This window comes from Neomonachus schauinslandi, chromosome 1, assembly GCF_002201575.2.
Source record: "Neomonachus schauinslandi chromosome 1, ASM220157v2, whole genome shotgun sequence".
NCBI classification, from domain to species: domain Eukaryota; kingdom Metazoa; phylum Chordata; class Mammalia; order Carnivora; family Phocidae; genus Neomonachus; species Neomonachus schauinslandi.
Genome location: NC_058403.1, coordinates 207,175,395 through 207,195,275, shown reverse-complemented (window position 1 = coordinate 207,195,275; position 19,881 = coordinate 207,175,395). Strand labels below are relative to the sequence as shown.

General features: G+C 55.2%; 1 protein-coding gene across 1 annotated transcript; it reads right to left on the bottom strand.

Annotated features, from left to right (window-relative positions):
• Window positions 1-6,487: 6,487 nt before the first annotated feature.
• On the bottom strand, window positions 6,488-17,531 carry CDC37 (cell division cycle 37, HSP90 cochaperone). The gene is made up of 8 exons (XM_021704982.2): window positions 17,351-17,531; window positions 11,509-11,790; window positions 11,085-11,193; window positions 10,859-10,974; window positions 10,649-10,771; window positions 9,942-10,124; window positions 9,761-9,832; window positions 6,488-8,680 (listed from the first exon to the last, which is right to left on the bottom strand). The coding sequence occupies exons 1-8, from the start codon at window positions 17,450-17,452 to the stop codon at window positions 8,525-8,527; spliced, it is 1,143 nt and encodes a 380-aa protein (XP_021560657.1). The 5' UTR covers window positions 17,453-17,531; the 3' UTR covers window positions 6,488-8,524.
• Window positions 17,532-19,881: the final 2,350 nt, after the last annotated feature.

Below are 19,881 nucleotides of genomic sequence, written 5' to 3'. Positions count from 1 at the left end.
CTCGAACCCCGGACCCCGCCCCGCAGTCACCCGCAGCCACCGCCAAATCGCCTCCGAGACACCGCCTCCCATTGGCCGCCTGAAATGGGCATACTCATTGGCCGCCGTTGTGACCCGTCGCACGTAACCATTGGTCCTTTCGTTGCAATAGCGGCGCTCCTATTGGTCTTCAGCTTCACTTTTTTTAACCCTCAACTGCGATTGGCTGGGTCGGCACCTGGATGCGCCGCAGCGTCAGCGATTGGCTGCTGGGGGGGGAGTGGGCGGAGATGCGGAAGTGGTAGCTAGTAGGCCGGGTTCAAGAGTGCGGCCATCCTAAGGCGCGGTGACATCGATTTCTTACGCGGGCGGCTGGTCCAAGTGAGACTTTCGGACCTGGTGTAAACCTCTTGTCCTCACTTTGGTCCGACCCCCTGGCGTGTGACTCCATTCCTTCCCTGATCTCCGCCTGGCCAGCTCCCCCTAGCTGGATGAAGAACCCCCCCCCACACACACACACACACTCGCTAGAGGCATTTCCGGCCCACCTGTTCAGATCCTCTTCCTGATCACCTCCTCTGAGGCTGTCAAAGTAGCCGCTTGGAAGTGCCACCTGATCTGACTTCTAATCAACACGCAGCAGCAAGTCGCTGTCGTTTACCGAGAAGGCTATGCACTGAGTGTTTTCATGCAGTATCTCATTTGAGCCTGGCAGCAGTCCTCTGGGGGTTTATGTTATCCCCATTTCTCCGAGCAAGAAACTGAGGCACAGAGAGGTGACAGAGACCCTCTCCTTGACCACACTAATCTGAGCCCTCTTCTCGACTAGCCCTCCACCTTGGCCTGAGCCTATCTTCAGCCTGCTGGGTTCGGTGGGAGCAAAGAATCCTTTTAAGTCATCCCCCACCTTTGGGGCGCCTGGGTGGCTCAGTCGTTAAGCATCTGCCTTCAGCTTGGGTCATGATCCTGGCGTCCTGGGATCGAGCCTAGCATTGCTCCCCACTCCGCGGGGAGCCTGCTTCTCCCTCTCCCACTCCTCCTGCTTGTGTTCCCCCTCTCTCTCTGTCAAATAAATAAAATCTTAAAAAAAAAAAAGTCATCCCCCACCTTTGATATCTGATCAAGTTCCTCCCAGTTGGTGTCCACAGAAAATTGGAGAGTTGTTTGGTGCGGAAAACCCACATATTGGGTATCAGAAGTGTTGTGAGTAGAGAAAGTTTTCCTTTACCATGCATTAAGGAAGGCTTTCCCTGGCTTCGCCTGTGGGCCCAGTTTTAAAGAACAACAGTAATAAACTGACTACCCAGGCCAAGAAATAAACTCTCACCCATCCCCTCACTCTAAATCAGCAAGCCCATTTTTCTGTCTCTTGGCCTGCTGTATTTTTTTCTGCAGTCTTCATGACAACCTGACATTTCACTGGAAGTTTCGAGCAGTGATTTTAATGCCTGTCTTCCACTCTAGAATGTCAGCTCCACAAGGGAGGGGTCTGTGTGGTTCTCCACTGCATTCTCCGCACCTGAAATTATGCCTGGGCCCCAGTAGCTGCCTGAAAGGTGGAGGGGGGTGGGTGAATGGCCTAGGGAGCCCTCTGGGCCTGAGCTGCTGTCCTGCTTGCTTCAGAAATGCTGACCATGGCCTTCTGGCCTCAGCTTCCTCTCTGCCCTTCAGAGTGCAGTAGCAGGAAGTCAAAGTTGCCAGATTCCTCAACAGCCAGCTGGGTGAGGTGAGGCAGCCTCCACTGGACCCAGAGGCTGGACCACAGAGCATGGGGTGAGCCTGGGACTGGGTGTCCAGCATCCCAGGGGGACAGCAAGTGCCAGGTGACTATCATGACTAATAATAATGATGCTAATGACCCCAGTAATAAAAATATAATACTAGCTCACAGTGTCCCAGACTGGATGTGCTGAGAATTCGCTGAGCTCTTTCAGTTTCTCTTAGAGTGAGACCAGCACACCCACCTGACAGCTGAATAAAAAAGAGACCACAGAGACTGCTGGGAAGGCTAGTATCCTGCCCCCAGGGCCCAAGGCCTCCTTTGCAAACTCCTCAATCAGAGACAGTTTACTGGACCAGCAGGGGGGCTCCAGGTCACCCCACCAACCATCGGGGTTTGCCCTGGATTGAGGGAGATTCCCACAAGGGACTTTCGGGGTTACAACTGGGACGGTCCTGAGCAAACTGCGACGATTGGCCACCTGTCCCCAGAGGGTTTTCAGGAGGAAGCTAGAATTGGGGGATTCCCCTGACCCTGCAGGGGGGGGAACCTCCCAGAGCTCCCGCCAGACCCCGCAAAAGCCAAGAGTCAGTGAATTAAAAACAAAACCCCTTTGTGTTCTTTTGAATTGGAGGGTTCATGGAACAGTCAGCCCCTTCCCCAAAACAGCAATGAGGCTGGTCAGTTTCCTGGGAATCCTTCCAAGGAAGTGCCATACCCTGTCGAGCACATGTGTGAATACATGCCTCCAGGAAATTCCCACGGGCAGCCTTAAACTGGATACTCCTTGCTGGTCTTGGGAGGAAACGGGAGTTATACACACAAAGGCTGGAACCAGAAAGTCTGGGTTCACATCTCAGCTCAGCCATTGTGGGATCCTGGGCAGACGTTTAACTTCTCATGCTCAGTCTGTTCCTCTGCAAAATGGGGCTAATTGGAGTCTCAAACTCCAAGATGTGTCAGAAACATCAAACAAGTTAATACATGTAAGATCTTGGAACCAGGTGCAGAGTGAATGCCATTATCTTTTTCATTTAATGCTAGTTTTTGGTGATCTTTCCTTTCCCCTGCATATAGATCTATTTTGCAGAATTGTTTGATTAGAACATATTTCAGGCACTCAACAAGGGGCTGGAAATACATAAAAACATCAGCTAGGCAAAAGGTGGGAACAACTCAGATGTCCATCTATAGGTGAATGGATAAACAAAACTCAGTATGGCCATATGATGGAGTATTCAGTCATAGCAAGGAATGAAAGCTCTGACACATGCCACAACATGGATGAACATTGAAAACAGTATGTTGGGGCGCCTGGTTGGCTCAGTCGGTTAAGTGTCTGCCTTGGGCTCAGGTCAGGATCCCAGGGTCCTGGGATCGAGCCCTGCATCGGGCTTCCTGCTCAGCGGGAAGCCTGCTTCTCCCTCTCCCACTCCTCCTGCTTGTGTTCCCTCTCTCGCTGTGTCTCTCTCTCTGTCAAATAAATAAATTAAATATTAAAAAAAAATAAAAAGAATAAAAATTTTTTTAAAAAATAGGCTACAAGTGGGGCGCCTGGGTGGCTCAGTTGGTTAAGCGACTGCTTTCAGCTCAGGTCATGATCTGGAGCCCCGGGATCGAGTCCCACATCAGGCTCCCTGCTCAGCAGGGAGTCTGCTTCTCCCTCTGACCCTCCCCCCTCTCATGCTCTCTCTCTCATTCTCTCTCTCAAAAAAATAAAATTCTTTAAAAAAAAATAGGCTACAATTTATCTGTCTCTTCTCCCATGGATGGACAGTCATGTGGTTTCCAAGTGGTGCCAAGAAACATTCTTATACTGTCATTCTTTTTTTAAAAGAATTACTTATTTTTTGGGGGGTGCCTGGGTGGCTCAGCCGTTAAGCGTCTGCCTTCGGCTCAGGTCATGGTCCCAGGGTCCTGGGATCGAGCCCCACATTGGGCTCCCTGCTTGGCCGGAAGCCTGCTTCTCCCTCCCCCACTCCCCCTGTTTGTGTCCCTTCTCTCGCTGTGTCTCTCTCTGTCAAATAAATAAATAAAATCTTAAAAAAAAAATAAACATAAAAATAAAAGAATTACTTATTTTAATAAGTAATTCATTCACATGGTTCTGAATTGAAAAGGCAGAAAAGGATTTTGAGGGCAAGTTCTTACTCTGCTTCTGGGCCCTTGACAATGAATTACTGAATTCATAATACGTTTATGGTTTAGTGGTTCCTAATGGTAAATGTAGAATTACCATGTAATCCAGCAATTCCATATCTGGGTGTATATGCAAAAGGAAGCAGGACTCAAAGAGATATTTGCACACCCATGTTCACAGCAGTATTATTCACAGTAACGGAGAAGTGGAAGCAATTCAAGTGATGGATGAATGGTAAACAAAATATGGTGTATCCTACAATGGAATACTATTCAACTCTAAAATGGAATGAAATTGATACACACTACACCACAGATGAACCTTGAAAACATTATGCTAGTTGAAATAAGCCAGTCACAAAATTACAGATATTTTGTGAATGAGGGGTTAAATGTTTAACGAGAACAATTTCTTGTACTTAAAGCCACTGAATCGCACATCCAAAAAAGGTTAAAATGGTTAATTTTATGGCATGTACATTTTACTGCAATTTAAAAACACACACTTACGGAGCGCCTACTGTGTGCTGTGCTCTAGGATCTGACGATTTAGCCATGAACAAAGCACAGGAATCCCTGCCTCCGGGGAGTGGACATAAACCAGATAAATACTGATAAGTGGGTTTTATGATATGTTGGGAGGTGGTAAGTGGTAGGGAGGGAAGAAGTTGGCCAGGTAAGGGGTATGGGAGGCTGGAGTAACTTGTTCTAGGCTCTATCCCCAGCACCCAGGATATTTGTTGCCTATGAGCAGCTGTGTACTGAGGGCTTCCTCCTATGGCCACAAGAAATGAAAGTGCTTCACCCAGCTTCCACATCCCTGGCTTCAGGTGGGTTCTGCCCGGCTAGAGACCAGAAGTGGGAGACCAAGGAGGGATATCTATTCCCCTACTCCCTCCCTGCTGGCCACAGTGTGGGGCGGGCAGTGGCTATATCTCTGCAACCACATATTCTGCAAGGAGTGCCTTCTTCATGGCTCCAGATCTCAATGAGTTCTGCTCATTCTGTTTCCTGTCCATGCACCCGAGCCCTGGATGTGGTGCCTCCCTGTGGCAGGCAGAGTAACAGACCCCTAAAAATGCCCATGTAGGGACTAATCCCTGGAATCTGTGAATATGTTATGCTTCGTTAGGGAGACGCATAAAAAGGGAGAATTAAACTCGCAGATGGAGGCATACCTGGGTGGCTCAGTTGGTTAAATATCTGCCTTCGGCTCAGGTCATGATCCCAGGGTTCTGGGATCTAGTCCCACATGGGGCTCTTTGCTCAGCACGGAGCCTGCATCTCCCTCTGCCCCTCCCCCCGCTCATGTGCGCACGCGCTCTCTCTCTCGCTCTCTCTGACAAATAAATAAAAATCTTTTAAAAAATAAGTAAGTAAAATTGCAGATGGAAATTGAGGTTGCTAATCAGTTGGCCTTAAGGTAAGAAGATTATCCTGTTGGGCTCAAGGTAATCACAAGAATCTTTAAAAGTGGAAGGGGGGGGCACCTGGGTGGCTCAGTCAGTTGAGCGACTGACTCGGTTTTGGTTCAGTTCGTGATCGTGAGATTGAGCCCTGTGTCAAGCTCACGCTCAGTGTGGAGTCTGCTTCAGATTCTCTCTGTCCCTCTCCCTCTGCCCCTCTTCCCGCTCTCTCTCTCAAATAAATAAAATTAAAAATCTTAATTTAAAAAAAGTGGAAAGGGGAGGCAGAAAAAGAAGTCAGAGTGATAGGATATGAGGGCCTGACTTATCTTCGCCACCTTTGAAGATGGAGGAAGGGCCGGGAGCCAAGGAATGTGAGCAGCTTCTAGAAGCTGGGCAAGGCAAGGAAATGGATCCCACCCTGAGCTTCCAGAAGGATCGCAGCTCTGCCAATGTCCTGATTTTATCCCAGTGAGACTAGTGTCAGGCTTCTGAGCTGCAGAATTGGAAGACAATAAATTTGTGTTGGAGGCAGAGTTTGTTACGGCAGCTGCAGAAGACGAATACATTCGACATACATCTGTTGGTTCTCCAACCCGGCTCACATCCCTGACATCAATCCCTTCATTACAGTTTGTTCTGTGAAACCCTTTTGAGTTGAATTCTGTTTCTCACTTGAGACCCAGCAATCCTGCTTCTGGGAATTTTTCCTACAGGTAGGATGCCTGTGCTCATGGGAAATGGTGCACAAGGGTATTTCTTGTTTGTAAAAAGAGAGACTGGGAAACCTCCGAATGAAACCAACGCTGAGATAGGCATACCGTGGAGATTCCCACACAGGATAGAATGAGGAAGTGCTGATGGACTGATAAAGGAGGGTCTGCAGGTCATATTGTTCAGTGAAAAAAGCAAGATGCATTTCAGAATGTGGAACGTGGTATGTTTTAGGTAAAGGAGAGGAGAGGGGATAAGAACGCATTCAATTTAAAAAAATAAAATAACACAATTTTACAAAAAGAAACCTTGGATAGAGTCAGAAGAAAGTGTGGACAGTGGGTTCCCATGGGCTCCTGTGATTGGGGGCGGGGAACCGCTTGGGTGGAGGATGAGCAGACACAGAGCTAGTCCCCCCGAGTGTCTCTTAATAGCATTTGATGTTTTAAATCCTCTGTCTTAGGAGAGCCCACACTAGGGTGAGGGAGGTGAGGCATGAAAGCAAAGAGGGCGCCAAAAAGCTCAGTAACCAAGATAAATACTTTAATGCAATATTTTTTAAAAAGCACAATGTGGAAAAAAAAACCACCCATGAACAAAATACTGAAATTTTAAGTAGAGAATCCATAACAGTGCTGAGTTATGTTAGAGCCTGAGGCAAAAGGAAAAACCAGTAATATGGATTCCATCTTTGAAAGTTTTCACAGTAAATAATGAAGTTGCCAATCCTGGACAGATCCTGGATGGGCGAGGTTTACCCAGGGCCTTAAGATGCCTTCCTCCTCTCCAAGCCCTGCAGATCCTGCAGATCTGCGCCTGCCATTCCCACCGTATAAAACCTTTAGGGGATGCCAGCAGGGGCTGCAGCTCACCAGTGCCCCCTGGCGGCCATCAGCCTGCACACAACAGCATCTAGGTGCTCTTTGCTTTAGTAGAGGTTTACTGAGCGCCCCCCAAGGGCCAGGGCCCCTCCAGGGTACTGTGAGTACCTCAGGACCACGGAAGACTGTTTGTGCCCCGGTGGTGCTCAACAGCATGAGGGAGAAGACAGCATACAGGTCGGCAAAGCTTGGCACATGGCAGGTGAGGCAAGCCGCCTGGCCCGGTGTGAGGGGCAACTCAGGTGGGCCGACGGTCCCAGGGAAGAGGTGGCACTGAGCTCTGGCCTGAGGGACAAGCAGCTGCCAGGGGTGGGGTAGGCACCCTGAAAGGGGTAGGCACCCTGGAAGGGGCAGGCAGAGGGCCTTGCTGCTTGGTTTATCCTAAACTGATGTCCCTGTTCATCATACTATTCTTTAGGCCCTTTCCTGTGGCCCAATTATTATTTTTTAAAGGAGCCCCACAAGGGCTGCAGGAAGGGTGTTCGGGGAGAGAAACAGGCACACGCCAAGGCCCACATTTTGGGCATCTAAGTGCCAGGCGCCCTGCTTGCCTGTGGCATGATCTCATTTTAGCACTACCCCCAGGAGAAAGGCACTAACATTACTCATTGTGCAGTGGAGGGGGAGGTACGTGGAGGCTGAGTAAGCTGCCCAAGGTCACATTGATAGAGAGAAATTTAAAGTGCTCAAGGACCCGCAAGGAGGGAGCGGGAGAGAGGGTGAGCAGAGGGGAGGACACAGAGAGACCCGGGCAGATGGTGCAGGCCTTTGTGAGCTACCCAGAGCAAAGACTTTGGGCTTATGCTCAGGGAGGTATGTGTCTTGACTCACGTGTTCACGACTACCCTCCAGTTACTGTCTATTGGGGTCTGATGGGGAAGGGGGGAGACGGGGAAGAGGTTGGGGCGGGCTGCAGGCCAGAGGGGATGGGGATCTGGACCAGGGTGGAGACCATGGACGCAAAGGGCAGTGGTCAGAGATGAAAGATGCTCCTGAATGGGCAGTGGCAGGGAGGCTTGGGGGACAAGCCAAAGAGTGGAGGGGTGGGGCCGAGAACTCCGATGTAAAGGAATCCTGGGGAAGAATGTTCTAGGCAGTGGAATAGCACATGCAAGAACCTAGAATCATAATAGAGGGAGCTGCCCAGACAGCTCGAGAATAAAGCCTGAGGCATCACAGGCCAGGCCTCCAACACTCACTGGGTTTCCCTCCCACTCCAAGAGAAGAGCTGTGTCAACAGCCCTCGAAACGCCCCCCTGAGCATCTGAAATCCTTTATTGGAAGATCATTGCTGTTTACCATATAGAAGTCTCGACAGCAGATGAACAGTGAAAACAGAGCCCATGGTGACTGGAGCAGGCCTCTGGGCTGGAGACCCTCCCCCCACCTCATGGACCAGCCTAGCAACCTCCGCCCCTCCCTGGACCCCCAGGCCTTTGGCATAATGCTGATTGGGGAGGGGGTAACATCCTGCAGACAGTGAAGCCCCTTGACTCAAAGCAGAGACTTGGATGAGCACTGGAGGTGGGGGTAGTGGGGGTGGGGACAGGCCTTCTCCCGGCCCCAGGCTGGGCGGGAGCAGGGAAAATGGAGGAAGCCAGGAGCTGGGGAGATGGCATCTATTTTTGTTTTCTGAAAAGGGGCACACAGGGGCCTGCAGGCAGGTGGGCAGCAGCTGGGGCGCGTCAGGCGCTGACATCCTTCTTGTCGCCTGGCTTGGGGCCGGCTTCCAGCAAGGGGTCCCCGGGGCCCGCCTCCTCCCCATCCTTGGCCTCGCTGGACTTGGAGTTGGGGACCCAGAGGCCGGAGTCGATGCAGCGCTGCATGTGGTACTTCGCATCCTGTGGGGAGAAGGGTGGTGAGGCCGGGCTGCCCCCCGCCAGTTGGCCCGCCTATCCCCCTGCGCATCCTTAAGCCTGCTCACTGCTTATTCTAGACCAGAGCTGTCCAGAGCACTCTGCAATGATGGAAGGGGCCTGTAATATGCATCGTCCGACATGGTAGCCACCAGCCGCATGTGGCTGCCGACTCCTTCAAATGTGGCTAGTTCAGGTGAAGAACAGAACTTTACGTTTCACTTAACGTGAACTGAAATTTAAATAGTGTACATCCAGAATAAAGCTGCATTCCAGTAAAACTTTTACTTTTTAAAGACAGGCAGTGAGCTTGTGAACCGCAGGGTGAAGACCCTTGGTCTAGATACCTTTTTTCATGGAAGCTTCTAGAAATCCTGGACCAGGTCCTGCAACTAGACCCATTTCACAGATGAGGAAACTAGTGTGGCCAACCAGTGAGCCAAGCAGCAGGAATGGGGTCAAACCAGGGTCTACTAAGACAGAAGGTCCTGTCTACCAGCACGATCACTGCTCCTAATATTAACAATAGTTAGGGGCGCCTGGCTGGCTCAGTCAGTAGAGAATGGGACTCTTGATCTCGGGGTCATGGGTTCAAGCCCCATGCCGGGCATAGCGCTTACTTTAAAATACACACGTACATACAACCGCAGTTGATGTGTACTGTGAGCTCAGCCCCCCCCACCCCATGCATGCTCCAAGTCAGTATCCAGAGAAACTGTGGTTTGATGGGGTAACCAAGGCCAGGGAGGAGCACCCCTTCCTTGGACAAAGGTGGGGCCAACCTGGAATGCACACGAGGCTCATAAACGGCCCACAGGGGCGGTGACACTCCATGGCAGGGGACACGCTGAAAGTTCCGGGTTCACTGCTGGGTGTAGTCACACAGTAGGTGCTTAATACGTGTAAGCCAGTGTGTGGATGCAAGCCTCCCCTATTCTTCCGTGAAGCCCACAAGGGACGCTTCTCCCAGCCAAGTGGGGAGCAGGGCTGGAGGGGGACAGGACATATCGCTTGCTCAGGAGGCGCAGCTCGGCTGGTGGGCGGGCCTGGGGCGCTGTTACTCACGGTGGGGTCCATCTTGCTGATGGCATCTTGGAGCATCTGCACGTCCTTCACGTCAAAGCATTTCTGGAGCTCCTGTGGGTGCAGATGGGCCGGGGGTCAGAGCCTGGGTCCCCAGGGGGGCCCGCCTGCCGCTGCCCAACCCCCCCGCCCCCACCCCCCTGCTGGGGCAGGAGAGCCGCACCTCAGGGAGAGACTCATAGACTTCAACGGGGTCCAAGCCGCCCGGGCCCAGCCGCTTCTTGCGCTCCTCCTCCTCGTACTCCTTCATGGCCTTCTCGATGCGCAGCTTGGCGCGGCCCCGCACACGCTCCTTGAATGCCTCGAGTTCATCGTTGAAGCCCTCCATGTACTGGCGGTCGGCTGTCTGGAGGGTCGGGGCCGAGAGACGGTCACTGGGCCGGCCCCGGGACCGGCCCGCCGCAGACCCGCAGACGCTGTCGCTTCCCTGGTGACGGATCACCTGCCTGCCTGCCTGCCCACCCCCCACCCAAACCACAGGCCGGCCACGCTCCCCTCTTCCACATGTGCCTGCAGGGGCCTGCAGGCACCCCACACTCAACACGCCTCACTCGAGTTCTGTCTGGATCGCTCTGCACGGGCTGCCCTGCCCTCAGTCTCCCCGACCTCAGCACGGGGAGCTCTGTTCTTCCAGGTGCTCAGCTGAGGAACCCCGAGGTGTCCTTGACTCTGTTCCTCACCCGTGTCTCTTAAACTCTGTATGGGGGCCGACCACTGGCCCCTCCACGTCTCTGCCCTCCCCTGATAGAGCAGGCTCTGATCCCACGGCCGTGAGTCTGAGTGGACATGCGTCCACCCCTCCTGTAGACAGAGGCTGGTGCCCTGGAAAGAGCCACACCCCACCCCACCCAGGCTCCTCAGGGATGCTACCTTGATCTTAGTGAAGAACTGCCGGAAGCAGGCCCGGGGATCCACCTTCAGGCTCTTGGCCAGCTCCAGGATGAACTGCATGACAATGGTCTGGTGGGCCACCTGCTCCATGAGTGCGCATTTCTGCCCAGAGAGAATACAGGCAGGATGTCACCAAGTGGCGGCCTCAGAGAAGGATTCTTCCCCAGTCCCAGGGCAGGCTCCACTCACCTCCTCCACCTCTAGGTCAATGCACCAGATGACTAGGTAGTTGGCCGTCTCCTCACACACCAGATGGACATTGTCTGATAGATACTTCTGGCTGTCGTCCCAGCGGCGGAGCATGCCTACAGAGGGTGTTGGCAAAGTGCTGAAGGGCCCTGGAGGCAGAGGGCCAGCCCCTGTCCTATGAACCCCGCCCCCCGGTGGGCCCCCCTCCAACCGGTGCCCAGCTCACCGAAGTGCTTGATCTGTTTCTCGTACTTCTCCACGAAGGTTTTGTGTTTCTGCTCCCTCACCTCCTCCGACTCCTCCTCCGCCTGCTCTGGCTTGGTATTGACCATGCTCTGTGATGGGGCGAGAGGGGGAGTGGGCTGGGGCGAGGCCGCAGGGCGTGTCCAGCACGGCCTCGTGGGCCGAGGCCGCAGCGCCCATCCCTTCCACGGCGGAGGTGGTGACGGTGTCATGAGCATCAGTGTGGCAGGAGCGTGGGTGTGGCACATGTGGCCTCGGACTAGGGCCTTCGGGCAGATCAGAGGGGGGTACCAGTGGGGTGCTTTGTCCACCCGGCCCCACATACCTGTTCCTCCACCCCTTGACCTGAAGAGGCCTTCCCCGCCAACCCCGCACCTGTCTCACCACCAAGCACCCCCCCACCCCACCTTGCTGAAGCCATCCTTGCTGAGCGTGTCCACATTCCAGGGCATGCTCTTCTCCTTCTTGCGCATCTCCTCCAGTTTCTGCTCCCAGCTCCGCTCCTCCTTGCGCAGCTGCTGAGCCTCGGCCTGCAGCCGCTCCAGCTCCAGCTTGCTGCCCTCGCCCTCGGCCACCTCCAGCTCCTTCAGCTTCCGCTGGCACTCAGCCACCTTGCGCCTGCACTCGCGGCAGCCCCTGTCCAGCTCCTCCTTCTCCTTCTGGAACTGCTCCATGCGCTCCACCCGGGCCTGGGGGCAGACACAGCCCTTCAGGCCCGGGCCTCAGCCGGGCCCCACCCGGGGCTCCCACCCACTGCACCTGGGACGGCCCCAGGGAATGTCTGCACCACCCTCGGTGGCCCAACCCCCGGCTTCCACCCCCACCAGTATACCTGCGCACACCTGAGTCTGGGCACACTCCACCCCCACCCCGGCCTGCCCGCTCAGAACCAGAACCCTCCTTGGCATCCACAACACTCAGCAAAAGCCTAAGTCCTATCCATGACCCACAAGGCCCTGCGGATCTGCCCCCCTCCCTCCAGTCACACTGGCCGCCTCACCTTTTCTTGAACCCACTGCCAACTTCAGGGCCTTTGCACTGGCTGTTTCTGCAGCCTGGAAAGCTCTCCCTCCAGATTTTCCGCCCCCCATACCACTTACTCCCTCGCATCCTAACCATCTTGGCTCAATTGTCACTTTACAGATGAAGCCCTCCCCGACCACCGTGCTGAAGATGGCAACCTCCCCTTACTCTTGTCTTCTGTCACCTTCCTCCTCAGCACTCATTACCTGCTAACATCTGGTGACAATTACTTACTGTGTTTTCCATGTGTCCCCCTCCCAGGATACTGGCTCCATGGAGGTGGGGATCTGCTCACTCTTGTGTCTCACACACAAGCACACAGTAAAGACTCAGGAAACACTTGTTGGATGAATAAACTGATGAAATACTGGATGGGGGTCTCAGGCTCCCCCTCCTCCCTGGAGCTGCCCTCAGTGACACTCGGGTGCCCTTCCCTGCCCAGCAACCTCCTCGAGCCACCTCTGCCCCTAGCTGAGGCCTGCTCACTGGCCCTGTTTTTCCCTCCCTCTCTGCTACCCAGTCCTGACTACTTTCACTTCTAGATGTCTCTCCAACTCGCTCCACCCAGAGCACTGCTCCTGGACCACTCCCGAGGCCCCTTCAGCTCTGTCTCCAGGCCGGCACACCTCCTTGAGCCTTAGCTCGGTGCCCACCAGCCTCCTGTCCCCCCTTCCCCAGCTGTTGCTCCCCAGACCTCCTCTTCTGCTGCACCCCCCAGCTCAGATGGTGCCCCTTCTCATTCCCCCTCTTGCTTAGGTCCCCACTGGACCCCACCTCACATGGCACGGCCCTGTCTGCTCTCCAGGCCTGCTTGGCTCCATCACCTCCCCTGGCTCTCAGCAGTGCCTGCTCAATCCAGAGCCACTGACTGAGTCCTGAGAGGTGCCACCACTTTCCATTGCTGCTCCCCCAAGCTAGACTCAGAAGCTGCCAGTCTTTGAAATATCCACATCTGTCTGCAGCCCTCTCTGCCACCCCAACCTGGAGTGTCTGGGTTCAGACGGGAACCCTGACCCTTGCCCCAAGCTGCCCAGATGGCACCAAGGCCCCATGAGGACCTGGGTCCCACTCTCCTCTCCCAACTCTGGGTCCTAGGCAGATGCTAGCCCTCATGGTTCCCCAAATGCACCAGCTCGCTCTTGACTCGTGGCCTCTGCACAGGCTGTTCCTTCCACCTGGAACTCTCTTCCCCTCGCTCCACCTACTTTGTCCCCAGGTCTCAGCTTCAACAGAGCCTCCCCCAAGAGCCCCCATGCCGCATCACTGTGCTCCAAAGGCCCCTGCATGATCCCCAGGTAACATGATAAGATGCTGGAGGACAGGGCGCCTGGGTGGCTCAGTTGGTTAAGCGACTGCCTTCGGCTCAGGTCATGATCCTGGAGTCCCGGGATCGAGTCCCACATCGGGCTCCCTGCTCGGCGGGGAGTCTGCTTCTCCCTCTGACCCTCCTCCCTCTCATGCTCTCTGTCTCTCATTCTCTCTGTCTCAGATAAATAAATAAAATCTTTAAAAAAAAAAAAAGATGCTGGAGGACAATCTCAGGGCCCCAAATGTGGGGTCATAATCCATGGCCACCAGAGTAAAGGCTGGGTGTCCTTGGGTCAATCCCCTAACCTCTAGGGACCTCCGTTTCCTCATCTGTCAAAGGCGACCACCACACCAACCTCACAGGGTGGCACCAGGAGAAGCAAAGGAGATGAGAAGTTGAAGTCAACAGTCCAGAGCCGTGCTGGACGCTCAGCAAGCCCCATTCCTGTGCTGGCGACTGCCATTACCATCCAAGGGGACAATCTCTCTCTCTCTGGGGACCATTCTGGGGCTCAAACAAGAAAATGTACTTCAGGTGTTTAGATCGATTTCCAGCCCAGAGTAAATGCTCAATAACTGGGAGCGGTTGTTACTGCACGGTCACGTCACCCAGCTCCACCATTTACTGGCAACATGACCTTGGCTAAAACACTTAAAACGCTCCCAAGCCTCGGCGTTCCTCTTTGGGAAATGGGGCCTCAGGAGTTACTCCCAGGAAACTGCTTGCAACCCAGTACTCAGTACCAAACATGTTCCACTGTTATCACCATCGTCATGGCCACTGCCACCAGAATGGTCTCCCAACTCACTTCTGGGCCTTCTCTGAGGCCGTTATCTCCAGGTTCCAGCACAGAGCCAGGCCCGCGGTGGGTGGGAATTGGGAAACCTGGAGTCTTCACTCACGCCCCACAGGACTGCTATAGCAGTCAATCGCGAGTCTCACTTTGCCCATGTGGATAAAGGTCGAGAAGGCCTTTGCCTCGTGGAGAGACAAGAGAAAGAGGCCCTGGGCCCTGCCACTTCCCATTCTCCACGATGGGCCTGTGTTGCCCCGGAGGCTCCCTGCTGCCTTGTGAGGGGCTCTCTGGTGTTGGCATTATCACTGGCCTCAGGGGGCAGCAGGAATCTACCACCCTGCTGGTTCCTGCTGGGCAGCCACCCAGCTCTTTCCAGTGTCCTCTGAGTGGCCGCCAGGGAGACTAAAGCTAAATAAAGGCTCCCAGAGCCTGCCCGGCTCGGGCTTTACACCTCTGGGAGGGGTGGCTTGAGCAGACACCTCGGCAGGGAGCGGGGGGCTCTGCAGGTGTCCCCACCCCCCTGCCTTACAGATAAAAAACCTGAGGCTCGGGGCGCCTGGGTGGCTCAGTCGTTAAGCGTCTGCCTTCGGCTCAGGTCATGATCCCAGGGTCCTGGGATCGAGCCCCGCATCAGGCTCCCTGCTCGGCAGGAAGCCTGCTTCTCTCTCTCCCACTCCCCCTGCTTGTGTTCCCTCTCTCGCTGTGTCTCTCTCTGTCAAATAAATAAAACCTTAAAAAAGAAAAAGAAAGAAAGAAACCCTGAGGCTCCCAGAACCTCGGTGCCATCCAGTTCGATGAAAGCAATCACAAGAAACCAGTAACAGCAGCTCTATCAGGGCAAGGGAGCAGGGGGCTGGGAGACTCCCTTGTCTCTTTCTGGTGCTTCCGGAATTTTTCTTTCCCAGGAGCACAGATTACCTGAATAATAACAATGATGATAACGACTAAAGTTTACAGAGAGCTTATCACATGCCAGATGCTATCTATCCCAAAGACATCACACACATTAAATAAATAAGATAACCCCTCATAAGAACCCGATCAGGTGGATACCCTTAATATTCCCAGCTGGGGAAACCGAGGCACAAAGAGATCAAACGAGTCGCCGGAGGTCATCCATTAAGTCAGTGATTCTGGAGCCAGGACTGGAACCTAGGTGTGCAGGCCTGTGCTCAGAAGCTCACCAGGCTCCTTCTTACTAATCCCACCTCCTGCTCCCATATGCTTACTCCCTCCCAGGCCCTGAGCCAAGTTCTTGTCGGGCCTAATCTCGTTTCATTCTCAGGATGGTCTCTAGGGGCAGGGAAAGTAAAAGCAGTAAGTGGTAGGGCTGGGATTAGAACCCAGGCTTGCCGAACTGAAGCTGGTGCTGGAGATGCTTATCTTCCCTCCCCCACCCCCACCCTCACTAGGCTCCACTACAGCTCCAGGGTCCTCAGCAGGACAGGAAAGGGTCCTGTGCCAGGAGGGAGGAAGGCGTGGCGGGGAGGACTCTGCAGGAGACGGGGCGCTGGCTTCCCACCCAGCAGGACCAAAATGTTCTCCATACAGCTGTATAGATTAACCGCTTTATGTGAGAAAAGTAGGTGTTCCCAAGAATAGTCTTTTTAGAGCTTTGCGCAGGTCTCAAGCATTTCATAATAAAATGTTACACACAGCAAGAAATGGAAGTGCTAGAACTTTCTTCTTACACTCAGTGGCTTGCCTGGCAGGTACGCTACCCAAGAGATTACTGCTTTAGGGTAAGGGTTGGAAATGGGACTGGAGACCAGATGTAGGGACTAGACAACACAGGACCGGGGAAGGGCCCTTCTAGGAGGTTCTGGATAAATGACTGGGAGTTGCCATAGGCGAGGGTGGGGTGAGGAATTCCTAACTGGAAGGTTCTGTGAGATAGCTCACCCTCAGTGGGAGAGTACAACATACACAAGTATGTGGGTGTAGGAGCTCTGATTTGGGGGAGCAAGAGGTTAGAGTGTTAGGACTTATGAGCTCTTCTGCTGGCCTGTGAGCACTGCTGGGCAGGGAGAAAGGCTGGAGGACACCCAGACAGGATTCTGGGATCCAGATTTGGGGACAAATAGGTAACAGAAGGGGCAGTAAATCTGGAATCAAATTGGGAGTGTCCCTAGTGAGAGCAGGGACAGTCTGGGTGTCTGAGAGCAGCAGACTGAGCTGGGGTCAGGATGAAGGCCGGGTGGGTTTGAGTGCTGGACTGGAGTTGGTATAAGGCCTTCCAAGGCTGCCAGAGGCTCCTACAGGAAACTGCTGGGGGTGGGTGGTGCCTGGCCTGCAATACCAAGGAGGGGCAGGGGCTCTAGACCGGCCGGAAGCCCTGCAGGGTAGGGTTTCCTGGTATAATGGGAAATGGGGTCCACAGTAGGTGACGCTAACGAGTGGCTGGAATTGGAAGGCTCCATCAGGGTCGAACCGGTGGTTTGGTCTGGAGAGAAAATGGGTTCCAAAACTCCAGTCCTGAATGAGAATTAAGGCCCTGGTGGAGCACCGGTCTACATTCTAGGGAAGGGGTCCCCGGTATGGGTTGGACTCCCAAGCCAGAAACAGAAATCTCAGGGGAGGACAGACTTCCTTGTTCTGTTGGGAGGAGAAGCCAGATCTCTGGATCTGAATAGGAATCCCTGTCAAGAACTAGGGAGGAAGATCTCAGAATAAATTCAAAGTACTGAGGACTCTAGGATTTGGGGAGTGGCGGATGGTATATCCAAGATCAGAAACGTCTCCCAGAACAGATCAGGGTCCAGACTCTGAGGCAGAGTTCTGCGTGTAAGTGGAAGGTCCCAGAAGGGATTGAGGGAACACCCCCAAAGCTTATCTTAGCAGCTTAGACTCGGAAAAAGGTGCCCTAGGGGTCAACTGGGAGTTCCATGCAGAAATCGGAGGGGAGGCCCGGGATCTCTGGTAGGGACGCAGCGCCCTGGCAGTTCTGCGCTCTGGAGTTGAATCGAGGAACCCCTCAAGCGATACTGTAAGTCCAGACTATGCGTTGGGAATCCCAGGTGTCAATGTGGGGGTCCCTGGCAGTACCAGGGGTCAGAACTCTGGAGCGGAGTCCCGGGCGGGGGTGGGGGTGGGGGGAAGGGGATGGGCACGCGCATTCTACCTGGTGCCGCCAGCGGAAGAGGCTGGCCGTGTCGATGTTGGGGTGCGTCTCGTCCTCATCGTCAGACACCTCGATGTGGTCCCACACGCTATAGTCCACCATCTTGCCTCGGCGGCTCAGCCCGCTCCGGCTCCGGGTCTGACTCTGGCGGCGGCAGCGCTGGAGACTCGGCCTGCGGAGCCCCGCCCCTTCCGCTTCCGCCCTGGCGCGCACGTTCCCCGCCCGCGCATGACGTTATATCCCTAGTAACCGCGGTGGCGGCAGTGGCGACCCGGCTTGCCTTAAAGGGTCAGGCGCACGTGTTCCGGCCCCCGGGAGTCCCCGTAAGGACCCCGCCTCATTGGGCGCGGGGCCTCCGCTGGGCACCCCTTGGAGGTATATGGGCTGGCGTTCCAAACTCGAGCCCCCCTCATCTCCCGCTGCCCCCCGGTGGGCGTTTGCGGCGGCCGCGAGGGGCGGGGCAGGTGGCGAGACTGAAGCAGGGGATTGTCCCCTTAGCCACGCCGCAGTGACGTCAGCCCGAGCCTGCTGCAGGGGCGGGCTTCGGCGGGAAGACCTCTCCCCTTGCCCCCGGAGAAAAGGACCTAACCCTGCGCTGGGGAGGGGTGTCTGATCAGAGCATTTTCCCAGTCCTAGGGGTACAGGACCCTGCCCTGGAAAGGTCTAAGCGGAGGAGGGATATGGCCCTGCCCTTGGGGGGGTCGGATGTGGGGGTGATGTAGTCCTGCCTTGGGACCTGGTGTTTCCCTGGCTCGGCCCACAGCCTCCCCCTCACGTCACCATCCTCTGCCATTCGTGAGCGGGGATTCGCGCACACACGCCACCTCTAAAATTACCCGGACCCTCCTCCCGCACCCAAGCCAAGGGATCTCGCGCTCTTGTCCGCGGCGTCTCCCCGTGTGGTCGCTGGGTGTCGCTAATGTCTAGCCAAAGGCCTGTGCTTCAGCCCCGCGCAGCCGGGGGACGGGAAGGGGATCGTGGAGGTGCGGATGGAAGCTTTCCTCGTGGTGGTACTCTAGAATCGTTCGTAGCCCCTCCCCTTCGGTCTGGAGCCCCCTTAGTTGGCCGGGGCTCTAAAGACTCCATTACTGCGAGCTTGGGCGACCCCAGCTGCACACTTGCGTGCATTCCAACCTTCGTTTTGATACTGGGATAAAAGGCCGTGTTGCAGCCTAGAGCCAGGATTATCTCAGATTAAAGGGCGTTCCGTGGGGGCGGGTGGGATGGGAGGAGCTCCGGCCCCTCGAGTGAGGGGCGCTTTTTCCCAGACTAGTGTTTGAGAGGGTGTTTGGAGAGAGGGGGCTGGAGGGAATGTATTAAAGGACTCGAGATGGGGGGATTTCCCTGCCCAGGGAAGGGGAGGGGCCATCCAGACAAAAGCGCCCGCCCGCTGCCTCCCCTCCCCCTCGAGCATCTTTCAAACCCGCGAGTGGGCGGGCGGGGGCGGGGGAGTCCCCCTCTCCTCCCCCTCCCCCTGCTGGCCAGGCTGTCCAGCATCTCCGCGGCCGTCAAGGCCCGGGCACGCGCGCGCACGGACCCACACCCCAGCGGGTCTCACAGTCGCGCACACACACATACACACACAACAGCAAACAAAGGGTCTGGACACCCCTGTCCCCTCCCGCCCCTCAGGCCGGAGAGGGCGGGGCATCCCTTCCCCAGCCCCTCTGCAAGGTAAGCTTCGGGGCTGCGAGCTGCGGTGGGGAAGGGGACCCGGCACCCCGGAGGGAGGGGACCAGGACGCTGTGAGGTTCCCCGCTCCCCCAAGAAAGCCGGGGCCCACCGGTACGCCCTTTGAGGGCTTCAGGCCGGCCTCCGGGCTGTGGGTGTGCGGGGAGGACCCCAGATGCCAGAGATTCCCGGGTTTCCGCGGAGGTCTTTCCTTGGCTTCCGAGACTGGAGCCGACGGGCCCCTGTGAAACGGGGTCCTGGGAGCCTGAGCTCCCAGAATTGGGGACAGGGCGCCGGAAGCTTCCCCATAAACGCCAAGACTTTCCTAATCTGCCAGCACAGCATGTCCACCTGGGTACTGAGACAGCCCTCTGAGTCGCTTTGCACCGACTCTCGGTTTCTTACACCACCACCATCGGCGCATCTTCTGCTGTGTCTCGCGTACCTGTGAGGTGGGGGTGGGCGGCTGCTAGTGGTCCTCTGGACTATCCAAGCTTTCTCTGCTGCATCCCACAGCCACACACTCCTTAGCAGCGGTGGGACCCCGGCATGAGCTCTGCCTCCCTGAGCCTCAATTTCCTCTTCTGCAAAGTGGGTAACGACACGGAGGATTCCCTGAGGTCATGCATGCGAGCCTGACTTTACTCGGTCAATTAATTTCTTAGCTCATTTCACACATATTTCCAAGTGCCTACTATGTGCCCCAGCACTGCAGCCAGGTGGTGGGGCTACAGCAACCAGCAAAAACAGCCGGCTGTTTGCTGTGCTTATACCTGAGGCTGGTGAGGGAGAAAGATCAGTGTGTAAAGCGAGGAATACCCACTGGTGATTTGAGACTGTAAAGACTAAAATCTCATAGG

Bases quoted from the DNA above. Each gene is read 5' to 3' on its own strand.
- CDC37 (XM_021704982.2), bottom strand. From the start codon at position 17,452: ATGGTGGACTATAGCGTGTGGGACCACATCGAGGTGTCTGACGATGAG. The intron at 10,772-10,858 runs GTGAGTGGAGCC...CTCTCTGGGCAG, and splicing joins TTGACCTAGAGGTGGAGGAG to AAATGCGCACTCATGGAGCA. The intron at 10,125-10,648 runs GTAGCATCCCTG...CCGACCCTCCAG, and splicing joins AGTTCTTCACTAAGATCAAG to ACAGCCGACCGCCAGTACAT.